The sequence below is a fragment of the Rhamphochromis longiceps genome, linkage group LG11 (assembly GCF_057381845.1).
Source record: "Rhamphochromis longiceps isolate RC_006_pf linkage group LG11, R_longiceps_female_GT1.1, whole genome shotgun sequence".
NCBI classification, from domain to species: domain Eukaryota; kingdom Metazoa; phylum Chordata; class Actinopteri; order Cichliformes; family Cichlidae; genus Rhamphochromis; species Rhamphochromis longiceps.
Window position 1 is genome coordinate 33,261,329 of NC_140567.1, and position 18,269 is coordinate 33,279,597.

Here is an 18,269-nt window from a genome sequence, read left to right on the forward strand (position 1 = left end):
CGAAACGTTCATAAATAATGACTGTATAATTTTTTATTTATTTTTGTATAATGATGGCTGATATGGCATAAGTATTGGTGTAATATTGATTGGCTCTAAATATAAAGTTACCTCTGTCAACTGCCTGAGGCTAAAGTCTGAAGTTTCAAATGTAATATATACTCACCAGATGCTTTATTAGGTACGATTGCTGTTACAGGGTTGGAACCCCTTTTTCCTTTAGAGTTGCCTTAATGTCTTTGTGGCAAGATTCAACATGCTGCTTAAAAAATTCATGAGAGATTCTTTTGATAGATATTGACATGATAACATCAAACAGTTACTACACTTCCATGATGTGAATCTCCCTTTCCACCACATCTCAAAGGTGCTCTATTGGACTGAGATCTGGAGACTGTGGAGGCCATTTGAGTAGAGTGACCTTACTGTCATGTTCATGATGATCTGAGCCTTGTGACATTATCCTGTTAGAAGCATCCACCAGAGGTCTAGAGGAACACTGCCATAAAAGGATGAACGTCATCAGCAACAACACTCAGATGCTGTGGTGTAAATCGTGTTCATTGGTTCTGAGAAACCCAAAATACCCCACACACCATGACACCATCATAAGGTAGGTTGGATTCATGCTTCCATGTTGTTTATGTCAAATTCTGACCTTACTATCCAAATTGAATAAGAGAAATTGAAATTGAGACGATGTGATAAAATACTGTAAAATGCACCCACAGTTCCTCTTAAAAACTAGCTTAAGATATTCAGTTTATGGAGTAAAGCTAAAAAATCCCACTGTTGTTGGGCTAGGTTTGCTGTGAAACTGACAGAAACACTATATGAAGTTAAAACTATAAATATGACTAAACTAGATCAGTTTTGTCATATTTACATCTTGTCCATTTTTTAAATCAACTTGCACAACCTGTTTTTTATATATTGTTAATCCACCTTCCATAACTGGAAAGCATTTTGAGTCAAGCTTTGTTGTTTTTTGGATGTGTTTGCAACAGCCTACAAAAACGTGTGACTTAACTTGAGGATAAATTTACAGAGAATTCACAGCAATTAGTTATTTACGGTCTCTCTGTTACTGGAGCAGCAAAGCAAACGTAGGTGTTTTTCACTGTGTGACATATATGGATACATCCAAAGTAACACCTGGCCTAAACACACTGTACCACGTTTACAGCATGTGCTCAGTCAAGGCACTTTTACTGAAAGCACTGCATCCCCATATCATCCTCACAGGTGTCACACTCCATCTCTCCTCTCCATCTCCTCCGTGTTCACCTAATGAACTCAGTCTATCTCTTCTCCCCCCGCTGTGGCAGGTGTCCAGCCCAACTGCTGCCTCTCCGAAGACAACGAGGCCTGATAGCAGGGAAACAGGAGTGAGCCGGCTGCATAACAAGGACTTATTATGATGATGAAATGTCCTACAAGGCCCCAAACACCCTCTTAAAGAAATCTCTCCCACTGATAAGGGGAGTCTCAGCCTCACCCCGGAGCTGTGTGGAGGTAGAGGAGAAAGTGTGTGTGTGGTGGTGCGTCCTAACCTGATTGGATCGGCGGCTCAGAGGGGGCGCACGTTACAAAATCAAATGGCCGTCAAGCCGCTGTCATGCATAATTAATTGGACCTTCCACTCCCAACTACACAAAAATCCATGGTCATTCGATTAGGGGTTTTTGGAGGACTCTCTGAAGTGCATCGCTGTCTGAGCTGCTTCCCAGCTCACCACTCTATCAGTGAGGATTGTGTCAGCCTGCACATGTTCAGCCAGGTAAATTTTAAACTTTCAAGCCCCTAATTCATTGTTAGGCTGTTTGTTGTAAGGACCAGCTTTTTACACAGCTCGGCAATCGAAACATTTGCTGATAGTCATTAAAATTTGTAGATGCAGAAAGCCTGCAGGTCTCAGCAGGTAAAGTTGGGGAAAAAGCCATGCTCTGTGCTGAAGGCTCAGTTTGTAGTGCAAGCAGTCAGAAGCAAGCTAACCCTGTATTCAAATCTTCCATTTTCTTTTTACTTTTAGTATATAGTCTTCTGAAGCTGCCTTTGCCTACTGTAGGGGTTTTATTTTATTTATTGCTTGTTTCTGTACAGTTATGTTTCTGGGTCAGAAAAAAGCATGTAGTAAAATGTGACCAGATGGAGCATTCAGGTTCACTGGAAGCAAACAGGAAGCACTGGTAACAGGACAAATGTACTCTGTAAATGTATCATTATGATTAACTTGCTGAATCAGGATTGGACTGCCAAACTGTGAGATTATTGGTGCCGCCATTAATGACCATCAGCATCTGTATGAAAAGAGAGCGTTCTCAAAAGGCAGAGACCACCACTGTGGACCCAGACTGCGAATGCAACAGTATATCAGCTGATCTACTGTCACAGCCATCATCACACAGGCTTTGTATTAGAAAGGTTAAAGACCCGCTAATATTTTCATTCTCACATGCACTCCTGTTGGGATAACATTTAGGAAAGTTCAGGCAGCAAAATATGCGTGAAAAAGATTCAAGTGTTTGTACTTGTTTACATTTCCCACTTCAAGCAGAGATAGGGAGCCCAATATATTTTATTTTCAGCACAATCAGTGGAAGCTTTCTACTGACCTTTTAAGTTGGAGAGGTTTGTAATGGCCAGGCATCTTAATTTTCCTCTCTGTCTTGTACTGTCTTTACCTCGTGTTTTAATCTGACCCCCTTTTGCTTTTTGCTGTGAAGAATTTTGCACAACAGTTCAGAAACAGAAATCACACACTGATTAAGTGCCCGAACAAAATTTGTGTAAGATGGGACATAATACATAAGGAAACAGAAGAAAAATCAGAACTGACTTCCTGCAGACATCGAGCTTAGGACGCCATCTTTGAAAGACATCTCAAATCTTAAAATGCATCTGGAGAACAAAGTGATGAGAAGAGCTACAATCAAGGATGCATCCTCTGTGGAAGTGTGGAAAAGAGATGAGATGCACAGCTGTAAAGGCCAGCACAAAACCTGGCCAGAAAAGGCTTTCAGAGACAGAACCTTTATATTCTTATTTTTTTTGTCATTTATTATTGAAATGTTCAGTCAAACTCTCTACCCTTTAACTTTTTTATCTGTATATTCTTTAATATTAAGCTACACTGTAAATTTAATTAAAAATAGATTTAAATATATAAGCACATCTGACATCTGAGGTCATATGATACATTGGTATACTTATATTTTACTGAAATCACTTTAAAATGACGGCCTCAAAGCACAAGGGCGTCTTATTTTGTTGCCTCCTTATGTCTTTTCCTCAACTCCTGCTGCTCCCATATCTCTGATGGATGGAATAAGAGTGAGGAAAGAAGGAAAGGAAGAAAGGAACTGCAAAAGTATAATCTGGGAAACGAGAAGAGGAGGATACAATATCTGCGTGTGAATGCCGCCCCCTGCTGGACATCAGTGGAACTACATCAACTGCGCACTAGAGAAAGTACACCACAGCAGGCAAATTAAACTGCAGCAAGATTTTTTATTCAAAAAAAGCATATATTCAGGAATTAAAGATGCATATACTTACATGTGTAAATAGATATTTAAAATACACAAAGTGGGAAAACAATGTGCTTCAGTAGCTGCAATGTCTATATGCACACTGTGTGCATACATGAAAATGTCTTTGAGGATGTGTTTTCCATGGTTTGTTAAGGAAACGTTTCCCTATTATTTTAGAGAAATTCCTTACTTTGTTTTTCTTTTTATTTCTGGGTCACATCCATTATTTAAAAAAATAATGAAATAAAATATTCACAAGCATAACCATATCACAGCTCAAAATGGAAGACAACTCCCTTTAGCGTCTCTCGTCATCGCCAAGTCTTAATGAATTCACAAGCGATGAAACAAAAACAAAAACTTTCACTGCTGAAGCTTTTACTCCATTAACACAGCACAGACATGACTTTACCAAAGGTTCCATTACTGCAGCAACACACTGCAACTGCTCTTACACTTCATTCATTGGTTGAGGACAGGAGGCTAGGCGGGCACTTCGGTCAAGGAGTATTTGACCACATGGGATTGTGTGAAGATGCGTTTGGGTTATTTATGGCCAGTAAAGGTTTGGTGGGGGTGGGGGGTGGGGGTCCTGTAGCAGGAAGAGGAAGTATTTTTAGAAGCAAGGGGGTCTACCTAGTTGTCTGGGTGGGGTCGTCCCTCGGGGATCAGTGAGGTGAAGAAGGTGCTGATGAAGGACCACGCGACTGTAATGAAACTCGGCTCGGCAGCAGCAGCCGCCGCCCGGCCCTGATCCTCCGCTCTTCCACCTCCATCCTCGCCACTGTCATCGTCCTCCATTCCTTCGTCCATCAGTCGTTCCTTTGCCACAAACAAACAGAGACAAAAAAGATTAAAGACGTTCTCTTTCAGACATATTCTGGACTGATTGCTTTAAACTCCACCTTAAAATGACAATAAGACCATTTATATTTTGAAAGCGCTTCCTGTGAGTTGGCAGGATATTATGTTGCATAATGCGCTGCAAGTTTATGTTTACTTGACACATCATCATGTACACAAATGAAACACTAAAAACCAAACGCAAACGAGTGAAGCTTAAAGATGAAGTCAGTGTTAAGAAACAGAGAATAAAAGCACTCTGAAATGCCAAGTTCCTTAAACCATTTTCCCTTTGCAAACAACCCTACAGCAGAAACCTTCCTGCTTTCATTTCTGTTTTTATCAGCACATCTCTCTGCTGTACTCTCATGTTAAGACTCAGAAAAGACCTGAAATTATTTGAAAAGATATGAGTGAATAAGAAGTTGCCTATTAAAAACAACTGTCTTTATTTTTTCCAACAAAAAAAATAGGCCTTGTTAGAATAAACAACTCTCTTGAACAATTGGTTTTATATTAGAGATTAAACTGCTACATGCTTAAACAAAAGACATTCATTTGGCCAAACTCCAAGATATTTATAATATCTAGTGACATCTACAGTCTTGTTTTGAGTTGTCACATTATCAGCAATCTGAAATTCTTTTTTTAACAAAGGATTTTTCTGTTTACAGGTAAAGGATCATCCTAGGACTGCTGTTGATCAGCTGTAAAAGCTATAATCTATTCTATAATTTAATACCAAAAATTATGATTTTCACATTGTATGTATCCACTTCAGACATCAAGGTAGCAAAGAAATGCACAGAGATCAGCAGGCCAAGACAAGAAACTCAAAGTACAGTGCAAAGTATTCTGCAGTCTCTGCACATATTTCAAGTGGGGCAAGTGCTGATTTTTGGCACATCATCATTGACTTCCAAAGATGGGAAACAGTCCAGAGTGTACTTGGTGTGATGCAGCCAAACTTCATCAGGTCGTCTGTCAGTCTGAGAAATTTTAATTGATATTTGTCTTTGAAAACAACAAGCTAGAAAAGTAAGGCAGAAAAACAGTGACAGACAGTGCCCAGCTCACCATTTCCTGCATGTCCTGGTGTCTCTCTGCTTCCTCCTGTGGAACTCTTCCTCCTCCTCTGAGGTTTTGCTGCTCTGGCCTGAAGGGAAACCAGCCAGCCTGGTGCCTGAACCATAGACACACACTTGACTTTAAAGTTGTTTTTAACAGATATATCTAAAATGACTGAAATGATTGGTGAAAATAAAGTTGCAGTAAAAACACATTCAGTACACTGTCATGAACACAGATGTGAAAATGTCAAAATTAAAAGTACAAATTATACGTTTTTTGTTTTTACAACTTCTGCAGAATTAACTCACAGGTAGACGAGCAACATGGCTCCGACCACCATGACGAAGCGGCTAAAAGAAGAGTAGAAGTAGACGATGCTGAGCAGGACGCCCACGCGAGACAATGTGTAAAGCCAGTCCAGCCAATCGCGGTTCATCTCGTCGTCATTTAGGACGGCTCCGCCCTGAGCGTTCATCTGGATGGGGTTGGGCGGCTGGTTCTCTGGCAAGGCGTTGGGGGCCGCGTTAGGTCCCAGTGGTGGCTGCACAGCATTGGGTTGGGCAGGCTGATGGGGTGAGGGGGTGGGGGAGGAGGGAGGGGAGGTGCTGGGAGGCTGCGAGGCAGCTACTGCTGCTTGACTGAGAAAGAAAATGGAGATAAAAAGAAGGAGAATAGGGAGAGAGAATGGAAACAAAATAGACAAACAAACAAATCAGCACGCGAAGTAATCATAGTAAATAAATGTAGTCTAACAAATATGTCACTGGGCAAACTGTCACTGGCATGATGATAGAAGGACAGTTTTTGCACTTACTATTGCATGTAGTAGTGACGAGCGTACATCTGTTGCCACCACAGCATCTGCATTGGCATGTACATGGGGTGGGGGGGCATGTTGGCAGGTAGGCCCCCATGAAAGGGAACCTGAGCAGCATCGGGCCTGTGGAGGGAGGAAAGCGTCATATTTGTTATTAAAGGCATTAACACAAAGCTGCACAACTGATACACATTCATAAACTGATGTTCCATCTTCAGGGTCGTCCCATTAGCTTCTCAGAACCACAGACCTGCTTTCAACCTGATGTCAAACAGAATATCTCACTAAACTTTAGTGAGTACTTATGTCATTAGCACCTGGCTGGCAATCTATTGCAAGACCTATTTATACAGTGGTGATTCCTTTGATTTAAATCATATTATTTTATTTTATATTTTAGCACAAATTTATATTTTCTATAATTTAAAGAAGCATAGATTAGTTTGGGGGTAAATGCTCAGATGTGACTCTGTCAGAACTTTTTCCCATTAATATATAATAACAGATAGCAGACATTATAGCTCTTTGCTCTGTAAACCTGTTAACTTGTCTTTTTATTGTTTATTAAACAAACAAAAAACAATTCAAAAAATAATTATCATCTTTCAGGAACCATCTGAATTTTCTCTCTAGCCCAAAATTGTTTAGATTAGATTAGATTAGATAGAACTTTATTAACCCCTCGGGTGGGTTCCTCTGGGAAATTCGATTTCCAAAAAAGCACAGCACCGACAGAAGTTACAGAGTTACAGAATATTTATATATATATATATATATATATATATATATATATATATATATATATATATATATATATATATATATATACACACACACACACACATATATAAATACAGAGACAATATAAATAAAATATACGAAGGGGATAAATAGAATAAATAGGAATAAAAAATAAAAATACAAGTGAATTGCACATTTCAAGTATATTGTTGAGGAGTAATGTGAAGTGCATGTGGTAAAATTTAGGCAAAGCTGATTTTTCTGTGTGTGTTCAGACAGCAGTACCTTGTGAATGCTTTGTGCTACCCTGATACACGGCACTTAAAAAGTGCTTGTAAAATTGCCCCTCTCCTGTATAGTGATACCATAAAAACCCACAAATGCTCATTTAGAGCTAAAAAAAGCCCAGTCTCGTGTCTTGGTGTTGTTTGCTTACCACTGAGGGATACCAGCGGTGCTCTGAGGATATTGGGCGAAGCCGCCGCGGTACCTCAGCCCATCAAAACTCGCTGGATCAGAAGAGGAGGAGGATGAAGAGGCTGACTGACTTTCCTGATTTGGTGTGGTGGCAGGAGATATGGAGCCAGCACTCTCTGAACTCTGTGTGAACACCAATAACAAACCAATAATTAAATCAAGCACACACAGAAAAGATCAAGTTTGCCCTGAGAGAAGATGAGAGGAGCATGGAGGCTGCAGCCTAATCAAACAGCTTTCATAGTTTTTACAGGAAATCACAGAAACACATCCAGTTAAAGTTGATTGCAACTTAATCAGAATAAGTCTCTAACTGTTTTAATTATGACAGGTCAGTTTAATAAAATGTTTTTAAAAACATTTGCTTACCAGAGCTTTTAAAACTGTAAAAATACATTAAAAGCACGAATAAATTGTGTTAGTAAGTGTTGATCTACTCACGCTGGAATCAGAAGCAGTCGTGCTGGAGGGACTCCGAGGCATAGGTGAGCCGGGGGGACTGTGAGAGGTACATACGAGATGCATCATGTGGTATTCATCGTGCTGTGGGTCGACAAGGCCAGGGAGCGTGTGGGAGGAAGAAAAAGGTGGTGGTGGAGAAGGCACCAGCAGATCACAGAGACAAAGCAAGAAAGAGAGAGAAAGAAAGGATTAGAGTGGAAATGGCCAGAATTCAGACAATGCTCATCGTTTGTTGGTGACACACATCACATCGGCTATTGTTTCCCAGACTGCCCGTTTCACTTCCCCCACAGATGGAAATGTCTACGAGCAACAGCTAAACTACTACTGAGGATGTGAACAACTGACTACACATGCCTCCTGCACGGCCATCAGTCCCTCACACAATTTGTAGCTACTTAAATACCAACAGTTACAAAATTGCTTACACATAATTTCCCTATGGATTAATAAAGTATGTTGTTCTGACTTAATGCGCTACAACTACTCTACTGTAATTGTGTGAGACAGCTCACTCACAAACATCACTAATAAATTAGTTTCAGTGTTTTGTTTTCTAAAGCAAAGTACTTCTAGAAGCAAGGCAGACAGCCAAACACCTCAGAGGATGTATTTGGCAATTATATCAAAGAATCATCTAAACCACCTTTGTTTCAACACATTTAAATTCATGAATCTTTGAGAGCCGTGTTGGCTTCTTAAATTTCCCTGAAGAAGGAAAACAAAGATTAGTTTATCTCAGTTTTCATCTTTTGTTTCACATTTGGTTCAAACAAAGGCTACAAGTGGGACTGCAACGATACTAGAACACATTTCTTTCAATGCTTAAGTAACATTATTTTGAAGATTTAGACTGATATAAAATATAAATAAAACTGTATCAGCTAAATTGTATTAATATTTAAAAATATAAAAGTTTTTTTTCTTCCTTCTTATTTGCAGGCCAGTAAAACTCAGAGACCACTGATCTGCGTCTGCTATGCTGGACACTGAATTATAATAAACATTAATTATTAACATCTACACTATCAGGACATCTGTTTTCTGCAACAGGAAACATTTCTTTGAATCTGAGGTCAAGCCTGAGCTCTGAGAATGTTGATATGCTCGTTTTTCTTCATTGCTGACACCACATAGTCCTTTAAAGGCTTAAAGACACATACCTGCTCACTCACTAGCACAAAAACAAAACCAAATCTACCTCTTTCTTTTTTGCTTACAGTTTCATAAAAAAGTCTTACAAGAAGACAAAGCAAAGCCTATTTTATTTTATGAACTGGCTCCGTTGCATGTATAACTTCTTTTGCTTGAGATTATTGTACTTGTGATTAGTTATCTTTGAATTTAAGAAAATGTTTTGGTTTTTTAGTTAGATGTTTTATGTACGTTGTAGGTGATTTAATATTTTTATTGTTCATTAATAAGACAAACATATTTCTTACCCGGTTACTCAATGGATTAATAGAATAGTCAAATACTAAAGTAACTGACAGCTGTGGCACTAATTACAAGCCAGTGCGCTCAACAAGAGTAAAGACACATCACGGTTTTGAACTTTGGAACAACTTTTGAAAATTTAAATTCAAACTCTGAACACACACGAGGTCAGACAAGAAAGGTAAGTTATTTCATGAAAGGCAATGCAGTGAACTTTATTTTATGCTTTGTTTTGTTAATGTTTATACTGTAAAACAAGGTGTGCTGTGTGCTACCTGGCTTGAAATTTAAAGAAATCTATATGATCCCTTATAGGATAAATCCAGATCCAATATTTTCTCACCAAGGAATTCCCAGGAACTTAACATCCCCTCCCAAAAACTCATCGATACGTGGCTCTCACCTTTCTAAGCACATCTCTGAGCTGCAGGTGGTCTTGAAGGAGCATTCCTGAGTACACCAGCCGTTGGTCTTTGGACAGCTGAAACACAAACATCACACAATGAGACAAAGAAGTGATACACACACACACACACACACACACACACACACACACACACACACACACACACACACACACACACACACACACAGTGAGGGTAATTTTTTTTCTTTCTTTCTTTTTTTAAATTATGCTTTTAAATATTCTGAAAATGACAGGCATTCAGGTCACTGTCTGACACAATCACACCAGTCTCCTCTATATAGTGTAACCTGATGCAGGATGATAAAACTGCTGGGCTTCTTCTTGAGACACCAAGCAGAGCTTGAACTGAGCGTCTGAGCAAACACAGCCCTCACAGTAAACTTAAACCCAAACATCCACAAACATGTTTTTATGGAAACACTGCCAGCTACTACTCTGTCACAACCAGCTCCCTTTAACCTTCATAGCTAACTCAGTGCAGCAACATCAACATGTTTTTGTTTCCAGTTGAGAAAAGCCTTTTGGTAGCTGATAGCAAAGTATGAGACATCAAACCTGTCATGTTTGTAAAGTGATTAGGTGCCTTGGGGTTAAATGAGAGTACTGGGCTGGATTAGATTTCAAAGCCTACTGAAAGCCTGTGATGTGTATAATCAAATATTCAGTTCTTCACAAGACTTTCGCTTCTCCTTATCCGTTTTATGAGAGCAACTTGACCGAGAAGGAATACAGACAATTCATTTTCACTGAAGAATCAAAGCAAAGTTGTCTTTGAATCACTGTGTTTCCACTTTTTCAGGAACATCACATCAGTGGTCAAATGATAATGTCTGCATGGGAGTAGTATTACATACTGGTGCATTAGGATCATCTGTAATACTAGAGAAGTACTCCAGTCTTAAAGTGGGGCACACCTCTGGGTGAAACACGAGTCTACAAATATAACCCCATTTTAGCACAGTGCTTGCTGCTGTGCTCTTTACCCTGCTGAAATATGAAGACCTCCAAGAAAACTTCATCCTGTCTTTAATTTTAAATCCATGTATTCTTTTAATAAACTGACCCCCCCCCCCCCCACACACACACACACACACACAAAAACTCGCCCCACAGAAAATCTGATTATTCTGTATCAAACATAATATGAGGTTGGGCTCAGCAATCACTTGGATTCAATGAAGATGTTGTCTGTCAACAATTAATGAATTAAATAAAATAATCTCAAAAACAAATACTTTGCTCTTTGTACTAATTTTTTCTATACATCTCTTATTTTTGTTGTATTTATATATCAAGCACATCCGTTTCCTTTACAAAGCGCATTTTTGTTTGTTCCTAAAAGTGAAACTTAATGGTGCTGTAGTTCAGCTTTGAACAACAGAACAGAAACAATCTTTGGTCACTAAGCTCTATCTAGAGGAAGTTAAAGTTGGACCAAGATTTGAACCACTGGACCTGTGGAAAGACTCTATTATGCATTTTGCAAGCTGCTAGGGACCAGCAGCCCAGGCCTTTCTTCCTATTGGACAACATGGTGTACATCATCTCATTTACATCTATTTTTTTTAAACTTATATCTGTAAACTGATGATAAATGCCTTTAATAAATGTCAAGCAGCCTACTGAAAAAATGAATTACTGTTTCAAATTATATATAATATGATTATTAATCAAAATAATCATGATTCTGGTTTCTTTCAGACGGACAAAACGCTACTCACCGGCTTGCTGGGGTACACACTGGAGATGTGACTTTTCAGCTTCTCCACAGTCCAGTTAAGGAAACAGTTAATGGTCTGGTCTTCATACTTCTGGTTGGGGGCCTTAATGACCAAGGTCACAGGACTATCAACTGCCCCAGAGTCCATGGCTCATATTACTAGAAAGTGGGCTCTGAGGAACCTTCACTGACACAACTCAGGACTGTCCTGAGGAGTAAGCTACCTCAAATTCTCTCCATTCTGGTACTTGTATAACACCAAAAACAGTCAATGCTGCAGGTAAGGGGCTGGTGGGTCCCCTTTTACAATATCTGCTTCATCTCTAGATCTTTTATGAGTTGGAATTCTTCTGGTAGCAGGTTGTTGGATTTCTGTTTTTAAAAAAGAGAGAGTAGCATATATAGATTACACATTATCCTAAAACATTTTGTTTTGATTTATACAAAGTATTTTTCTAATATCTATAATTTTATTTTTTGAAATTTAAATTTTAAGCACACATGCAACATGGAAATCTGTGTGGTCATCCTTCAGGTAAACTTCAAAGAAGTATTAAAGGGATAACTACTGCAGCTGTCCCTGTCCATGTCTGTGACAGAGTTAAATCCCTCCCCAAGTGTGCCAAAAAAACCTCTTAAAATATAGGATAAATAAACTAACTTACAAGCTATAAATGATTAATAAAGATAAACTCCAGCTTAACCATTCAGGGTTACGAGGCTGGAGCTGGTGTAGACCCTTGGCAGGTCACCAGTCTATAATTGTTCATCTGTCCTACCTGTCTGACACTCTGCCCCAAACTTCCTGCAACTGAGGAAACTGATCAACAAAAAGCTCACTTTTGCATACTGTAATAAGCAATGCACCAGCTCACTGCAACAACAATTCACAGCTGGCTCACAATGAAAAGCAATGTATCTACAAAATGTAGCACACGCAAGCGAAAATAACCGCAGGTGAGGCGGAGGGGTCGGGAGTTTCGGTTAAACTTCCTGATACCTGCCATGTTGGCTCATCTTTACAGTAAACAATTAAAGCAACTTTAACTATAAATCACACCGAGTCGGGTTAAACCTGACGGTTTAGAGTTAGGTGAGCTATTAACGCTGCTTATCTGTACAATCCTCAGGCGAACACACTAACACACATAGCAAACTAGCCTCACTGGGCCGGTCACTCCGATCAACTCGGCTTTTATTTTGACCCTTGGTTATGAAGCCAGGGTAACGCCGTTAGCTTCTTGGCTAATGCTAGCGTCGCTGTGGTTTGGTAATAATTCGGTGGGACTAGCTAGCCTCTCCCAAGGTGACAGCACATTTAAAGGTCTAACGATAATAAATGAGAACACGTTGCATCAGAGGGCTTTCTGTTTGTACCTGTTTACTCCCCAGTCAGTCAGTCAGCGTCGACTCCCCGTCCCAGCTCGGCTCGCCTCCCTTGTTGTTGTAATGTCGGGTGTGAGAGCGGAAACACGTCATTCTCTTTGCAACAGCTGATCAAAAAAACAAAGAAAAAACAAAACAAAACCTTGCACCGCAGTAATAAATACGCATTAAAGTTAGTATAGTTTCGTGTTTTTGATTTCACTTTGAAATTTAGAATTGAAAATCTACAGTTCTGGTTTAGTATAGTGGTTTCAATCTATTAGTTTATAGTCTTGTGATATAAAGGTGTTTTAGAAGTTGACCATATACATTGTAATTTCAAAGCAGACAACAGTAACACGCAGACTATAAGAACCAATATTTCGTTCCTGGTCATTTTATTAGGTATGCCTTTTCAGTAAGTCATTAATGCAAGTATATAATGACAATGATTCAATACATTTAGGCATATAGACGTGGTCAAGACGAACTCAAGTTTAAACCTAACGTCAAAATGGACAAGCAAGTTGATTTAACTGACTTTGATGATTGCATGGTTGTTGGTGCTGATCTGGATTTTCTACACAACCAAAAAAAGAGAAAACAGCCATTCAGCAGCAGTTCCCTGGGCCAATTTTAAAAAAGCCCCGTTGATGCCAGACCGCACCAGATGCCACTCTTGTCAACTTAGAACTGGACACTGAGGATAAAATCTGCACCAATCACCAAAACTGGACATGTGGAGACTGGACATATATTGTTTGGTCTGATGAGTGTCAGGAAAAATACTACATAATCATCCAGCAAAGAATGACTCACGCAGGGTTGGAGCTTTATTTTTTTTTCTTCAGCAATGTCATTTAATTCCCCAAACATAAATATGAATAATGACTTCATGCCCCCAGTCAGCAGGTTTTGGCTTTATATATAGCCATGTTATTTCAAAGTGGAGTGCAATAAACTCTAAAAAGAGCCTAGTTTAAATTATTTATAGCTATAGAAAATGTAGATGGCAGCATATTTGCGTGTGCATACAATTCACAACACTGGTGCTGCACTTCGCTGATGATATGATGCAATATCGTAATTTATTCACCACATTTGGTACTCAGTCTGGTAAATTTTAAGCAAATTTAGGTCCTCTGTGACATGATGTTCTTACACAGTATAGTTTTGTATTGCTTTACCATTTGGTTACTAAAAGTGGAAAAACATGTAATACAATTAAGAAAACTATTTTTGAGACTTACATTTCATTATTCATCATTGACATTTTAGATACATTTTTTTTAAAAAGTCTATTTGTTTTATTTGTAAGATTTTCAATCTTTCCACGCCTACTTCAAATGAACCTCTTAAACAAAGGACTGATCGTTGGAATGGCACTCCACCACCAGAGGGCAGTGTAAGTTGCCTAACAGGCAAACTACATTTGGAGAAAATGTTATGCTTTTGTCCAACCACACAGCCAGACTTTAAGTCTCAGCGCTAAAGTATTTAGCACCTCCTCAAGTGCCGCAAAATTATTGAGTTTTTCCTTTCTCAAAATATTCGCACAGATTGTAGAAGTTATTATTTTAGGATTGTTTATACCCCACATTCTACAATAATAATGCTATTAGTTGCCTTTATTTTTTATCGGTGTTTCATAAATATTGCACATGCGGAATAATTTCCACTGAATACATCTTTGCATGTACTAGAATAAAATCCAGAAATGTTTTCAGCCATATTTCTTGCTTTTTGTAATGTGCGGTATTGATTTTAAAGTGCTGATATTAATTCACATCTGGGCAGCGAATTTGCAGTAGGCCATATGGAAAAGTAAAACTGCCTTAGCAGTTCAACAACTCTTATTTTCCCACAAATGACGTGATAAGCATGCTTCATTAAATGACACAGGAATGAATATGGGTGTGTACAGATTTCCTGGGTGCTTTGTGTGTTTATCCCAGGAAGACTTGCTGCATGGAAACTACTGATTACTGTTTCAGCTTGCGCAGAACCTCCTTTGTCAGCTGTTTACTGTATCGGTTGATCTTCCAGTGTCCCGGCCTCCATCCCAGCAGAAAACGATGAAAGTCTGTCCAAGCAAATGCAAACATTTCCCTCCACTCTTTCTCAAGGGCATGAAACTCTACGTCTTTTTTTAACGATAGCTTTAGTTCTGAAAAATAGTAGTCCAGTAGTCCTGGTACCCTCTTTTCACACTCCCTCTCCTCCATACAGCTTCCTAGAAAATATACAACATCTTTCATCCCGCAGCCCCCACCCACATACTGAAAGTCCACAGCTGCCACATCCTTCCCACTCTGGGAAAAACAGAAATTAGCTAATTTGGCATCTCCATGAACGATGGTCTTGAAGCGGCACTCACTGAGTATCCTGTCAATGTCGCCTGCTGCTGCTTTGAGCTCAGCATCATCCATGGCTTCCAACTCGTCTGGCCGGGTTTCCAGGTGCCAGTAGGTACCGACAGGCCACAGACCCTCTGGTGCCACACCCAAGAAGAGAGCGTGAAAGTGAGCAAGCCAGCTCAGGCAAGCCTTTATCTCCCTGTCTGTAACGCTCGTCCTAAAAAGAATAAAATATATTTTTTAACCACCATAAATTATGTTTGTTTCACTATTTGGCATGTCTTTATCATGGCTTTAAGGATATACCTATCCAGGCTAATAAAGGCTCTGATCTGAACTACTCCCTTTCAGAACTACTTTGAAAGTGCTCAGACACATCAAACGACCCCCAGAAGAGCTTCTGCCTATTTCAGCAGTTAATTTGGAAATGAGGCACCTGAAACTGAACAGTGTTTAAGTTACATTAAACAGAAATAAAATTAAAAATAACTAAACATCAAAAAAAGCGCCTTCAGACCTAAAATTACAAATGAATATTACAATAAGATGCCCTTAGAAAGTTAAATTATCTCTTCCCTCACCTAAAACACAATTTATGAACATTTTTGATGTCTACAAGAGAATCCAGTGTTTACTGCATTAATGCCAAGCCATAGTTTATATGCAGGCCTCCTGTTTTACTGCACGCTCTCACAGCAGTGGCAGAAAAATGGAAAAACATAATGCAAGTACAAAACACTTCATTACAGTTCTTAAGTAGAATTTTCAGGTATCTGTACTTGTTACGGCCCTAGCAGGGCCTCTCTCTCTCTCTCTCCTGAGGGTGCCTGTGTGGGCGTGTCCCACTACCTCCTGCCTGAGGTGCCACCTTTCCCTCCTGTACAGCTGACTCCCATCAGCAATTAAGGGTATTTAAGCCCAGAGCAGGGTGAGCTCTGGGCCAGAGTGCCAGTAGAGTGGTTTCCAGCTAGTGAGCTGTGTGTCTTGTGGTGTTTCCAGCTAGTGAGCTGTGTGTCTTGTGGTGTTTCCAGCTAGTGAGCTGTGTGTCTTGTGGTGTTTCCAGCTAGTGAGCTGTGTGTCTTGTGGTGTTTCCAGCTAGTGAGCTGTGTGTCTTGTGGTGTTTCCAGCTAGTGAGCTGTGTGTCTTGTGGTGTTTCCAGCTAGTGAGCTGTGTGTCTTGTGGTGTTTCCAGCTAGTGAGCTGTGTGTCTTGTGGTGTTTCCAGCTAGTGAGCTGCGCTTTCCTTTTGACTTTTTGCTTTATTTGACCAACGCCTGAGTTTTGTTTGTGTTTTGTTGGTGTTTTATGGTGATAACGGCTTGTCCGTCTCTTTTAGTTGAACTACTTCAATAAAACTGTTTTATTTAACTGTTTCGCCTCCTTGACTCCTTTTTCTGACCCGGTCACTTTTGTTACTTCCCCCTCACCGCCTAGACCCCCCCCCCCCCCAGGGGAACGTAACAGTACTACACTTGAGTATTTATTTTTCTAATGAAGTTTAACCTTTACTCTCTACATTTCAGCACAACAGTATGTCCTTTTTTGCTCCTTACACTTTCAAAACAGGTTCATTACTTTAGGTTTGTAGGGACTTATTTCCTGTCACTGTTTTCCTTCACAACAATAACCGATTGTGGAAAGAAACAGTAACACATAAAATACAATCCTATTGGTGTAGCCATCACCAGTGCTCACAGGAGGAGATAAAAAAAAAAAAGGGCAAACAAATATGTAGATATAATCTGGCCCAATAATCAGGGGTTAAAGTTTGCATAAAAATACTAGACAGTATAGTGCAGATTGGGAAGGTTAGTTTGTCTGGTTAGTTTGCAGTACTGTTTAGTCTACAGTAATGTACTGGATTGGTGCAGGGTAGCTGTGGTTTTCATGGTCAGAATCAGACTTCAGTGCCAATTTAAGCTGATGATTCACTCACCAAATTCCACGTTTATACTAGCTTTATGCTGTCTATGGGTGGGAAATCAGCCATGACTGCTTAGGTATACAAACCATATACTTTATAAACATACACAAATATACACAAGTCACGGAGGAGGGGTGGGGGTTAGTATATCTGAATAACATGAACACTTCATAGACTTTTATGGATTTTATGCAACATGCTTTTTGAAGCTTTTTTCAGAGTTTCTAAGCTTATACCTCCTCTGATCGTAACCGGCCACGTCCAGATCCTCCAGCACGATCAGCATCTCATCGCCATAGGAACAGGCAGCTAGGCAGGCAGGGATGCGACAGCTCTGATTGGTGGAATAGTTTTGGTACCAATGTGTCTCCACCTGGTAGGATTTCACTTTACGTGTGTGGGATCGATCTGTGTTCCAACCCCCGGGGTGCTCGGCTTCCTCTGGAAACTTAACGTGTTTTACAACCACGGAGGGCCGGTTACAGCCCTCCAGGTGCAGCCGGACTATCTCCCCATAACCACTCCACAGGGTCTGGATCTTAGCACCGACTCGCAGAGATGAAGCATCACATGCCTGCAGGATGAGGTCCTGGTACTCCTGTTTCATTTCCACAGCTACGGCTGAATGAAAGAGGAGAGTTAGCAACATTTAAAAAGCGTCCTTGTATGCGCTGCTGGAGGTCTCTGTTGAAGTGTCGCACTCACCTGATTCTTAAAAGTTTTTGCAGCAGAACACCAAAGGTTTCGTTTCACCCACACGATTCACTGAATACTGAATAAGTATAATATCGATTTTCTCGCAAATGTGTCAGGACACCGACACGGTTTAAATTATCCTACGGTTCAGGAAGTATTCGGCATTTAAGGAAACCCGCGCGAAAAGTGTGCAACGCTGCCACCTACTGGACTGGAGTGCACACAAAGAATCCAATAAAAAAATGTCATCGCTCATGGACAATGAAATTGGATGCAATCTTAGCAACCCAGAGAAGCCATTATACGTCTGTGATTGCATAAAGTAGTTCTTATTATAGGTTTGTGAGCAGTCCAGATTTCAAGCACTCTAATGTAACATCAAATATTATTTTTTTGATTAT

At 39.8% G+C, this 18,269-nt stretch overlaps 2 protein-coding genes and 1 long non-coding RNA gene across 3 annotated transcripts; 1 reads left to right on the forward strand and 2 right to left on the reverse strand.

Moving 5' to 3' along the window:
* Positions 1 to 395: 395 nt before the first annotated feature.
* Positions 396 to 3,800, forward strand: LOC146659618 (uncharacterized). The gene is made up of 2 exons (XR_014913816.1): positions 396 to 613; positions 1,329 to 3,800. It is a non-coding gene; the product is annotated as an uncharacterized LOC146659618 (long non-coding RNA).
* herpud2 (HERPUD family member 2) lies at positions 3,724 to 13,021 on the reverse strand. The gene is made up of 9 exons (XM_085423742.1): positions 12,906 to 13,021; positions 11,530 to 11,900; positions 9,785 to 9,862; positions 7,924 to 8,025; positions 7,442 to 7,605; positions 6,262 to 6,387; positions 5,756 to 6,085; positions 5,454 to 5,559; positions 3,724 to 4,355 (listed from the first exon to the last, which is right to left on the reverse strand). The coding sequence occupies exons 2-9, from the start codon at positions 11,674 to 11,676 to the stop codon at positions 4,170 to 4,172; spliced, it is 1,239 nt and encodes a 412-aa protein (XP_085279868.1). The 5' UTR covers positions 11,677 to 11,900; positions 12,906 to 13,021; the 3' UTR covers positions 3,724 to 4,169.
* A 692-nt stretch (positions 13,022 to 13,713) lies between these two features.
* Positions 13,714 to 18,038, reverse strand: pkdc (protein kinase-like domain containing). The gene is made up of 3 exons (XM_085423743.1): positions 17,878 to 18,038; positions 17,409 to 17,793; positions 13,714 to 15,467 (listed from the first exon to the last, which is right to left on the reverse strand). Exons 2-3 carry the CDS (start codon positions 17,777 to 17,779, stop codon positions 14,876 to 14,878), a joined length of 963 nt encoding a protein of 320 aa, XP_085279869.1. The 5' UTR covers positions 17,780 to 17,793; positions 17,878 to 18,038; the 3' UTR covers positions 13,714 to 14,875.
* Positions 18,039 to 18,269: the final 231 nt, after the last annotated feature.

What these genes read in the sequence shown, in the direction of transcription:
- herpud2 (XM_085423742.1), bottom strand. Translation starts at nt 11,676, where the DNA reads ATGGACTCTGGGGCAGTTGATAGTCCTGTGACCTTGGTCATTAAGGCC. An exon ending in GTGTGTACCCCAGCAAGCCG is followed by an intron (nt 9,863 to 11,529) that starts GTGAGTAGCGTT and finishes TTTGTGTTTCAG; the next exon opens with CTGTCCAAAGACCAACGGCT. An exon ending in CGACTGCTTCTGATTCCAGC is followed by an intron (nt 7,606 to 7,923) that starts GTGAGTAGATCA and finishes GTGTTCACACAG; the next exon opens with AGTTCAGAGAGTGCTGGCTC.
- pkdc (XM_085423743.1), bottom strand. Translation starts at nt 17,779, where the DNA reads ATGAAACAGGAGTACCAGGACCTCATCCTGCAGGCATGTGATGCTTCA. An exon ending in GCCGGTTACGATCAGAGGAG is followed by an intron (nt 15,468 to 17,408) that starts GTATAAGCTTAG and finishes TATTCTTTTTAG; the next exon opens with GACGAGCGTTACAGACAGGG.